The sequence below is a fragment of the Primulina eburnea genome, chromosome 16 (assembly GCF_022965805.1).
Source record: "Primulina eburnea isolate SZY01 chromosome 16, ASM2296580v1, whole genome shotgun sequence".
In the NCBI taxonomy this organism is placed as follows: Eukaryota; Viridiplantae; Streptophyta; class Magnoliopsida; order Lamiales; family Gesneriaceae; genus Primulina; species Primulina eburnea.
Window position 1 is genome coordinate 4,904,668 of NC_133116.1, and position 1,318 is coordinate 4,905,985.

Consider the following 1,318-nt stretch of genomic DNA (forward strand, 5'->3'; position numbering starts at 1 on the left):
TCACAAACTCGCAAGCTTTCGAGCACTCCTTGATATCCGCTGGCCGGCTGGCGTCACCGGCCAACCGCCATGGCCTTGGCGTCGCGGAAGTAGGTCCTGGTGGGTGAATCGATGGATTTGCTGCCGTCAGAAATCCGGGCCAATGGGTGTAGTTAAACTTTATCACGCGGTTAGGGGTTTCTAAAACGCTTGGCTTAATGTCGTTTAAGTTTTAGTACCCTTAACTTCGATTAAAATAAAGTGATAGAAAATAAAATGTAAATAACCTTGGTGGAACATGATCGAATCAAGTAGACGAGCTTTTTTCACATAAAAGACTTAGAAAATCAAGAAAACAGAACAACAATAGAACACAAACAAACCCAAAACCAACTTTGATCACTACTTATTTCATAACAGAACAACACTCGAAAAGGCTGCCGATAAGAAAACAGAGCTTTCTTTCAACCAATTTGAACCTCAATTGTCCTGGGCTTTTTCGGCTCCGGCGGCGGAAGTTTCTCAACCGTCACAGTCAGCACGCCGTCCTGACACACCGCCTTGATTGCCTCCGTGTTAGCATTTTCCGGTAGCACGAACTTCCGCATAAATTTCCCGACCCTGCGTTCCATCCTCGCATATTTCTGACCCTCCTTCTCTTCTTCTCTCTTACGCTCGCCACTTATCAACAAAACATTCCCATCCTCCACCTGCACTTTGATATCTCCTGATTTCAGCCCCGGCATATCGATCACGAACTCGTACGCTTTCGGGGACTCCTTGATATCCGCTGGCGTTGTCGCCATGGCCTTGGCGTCCAGAAAGTAGGTCCTGGTGGGTGCCCCGATGGATTTGTTGCCGTCAGAATCCTCTGCGGCGTCCAACAGGTGGAAGAGTGGGGAGTCGAATCCAAATAACCTCATATCCATGTCGACACAATTGTTCCGATTTCTTGAGAATTTTTTATGGGTACGAGGCGTCGTTTGATCAGTATATATAGATAGAAATGCAGGAAGCGTCGGGAAGAAAGGTGAAGTTTCGGAGACAAGTCCAGCGATTTCTAGAAGGATAATAAGTGGGCCTCATTTTTGGGCTGATGGAATTTGCTTCAATGAGCATCATAATAATTTTATTTCTCAACAAGCTCAGAAAACAATGTCGCAAAATAATAATTATAATAATAATAATCATGGGTTTCAAAAAAAAATAATAATAATAATCATGGAAAAAAAATATAATATAAGTTTTGTACGTTTTTAATGATTTTAATTATTTATACTATCGAATTTCAATATTAATCATTTATTTCTCGATATTGAGGTTATATGACATTTATGTA

The 1,318-nt window shown here is 41.9% G+C and overlaps 1 protein-coding gene across 1 annotated transcript; it reads right to left on the reverse strand.

Moving 5' to 3' along the window:
* Positions 1-283: 283 nt before the first annotated feature.
* On the reverse strand, positions 284-993 carry LOC140816479 (17.3 kDa class II heat shock protein-like). The gene has a single exon (XM_073175777.1). It carries the CDS (start codon positions 906-908, stop codon positions 444-446), a length of 465 nt encoding a protein of 154 aa, XP_073031878.1. The 5' UTR covers positions 909-993; the 3' UTR covers positions 284-443.
* Between the last annotated feature and the right edge of the window lie 325 nt (positions 994-1,318).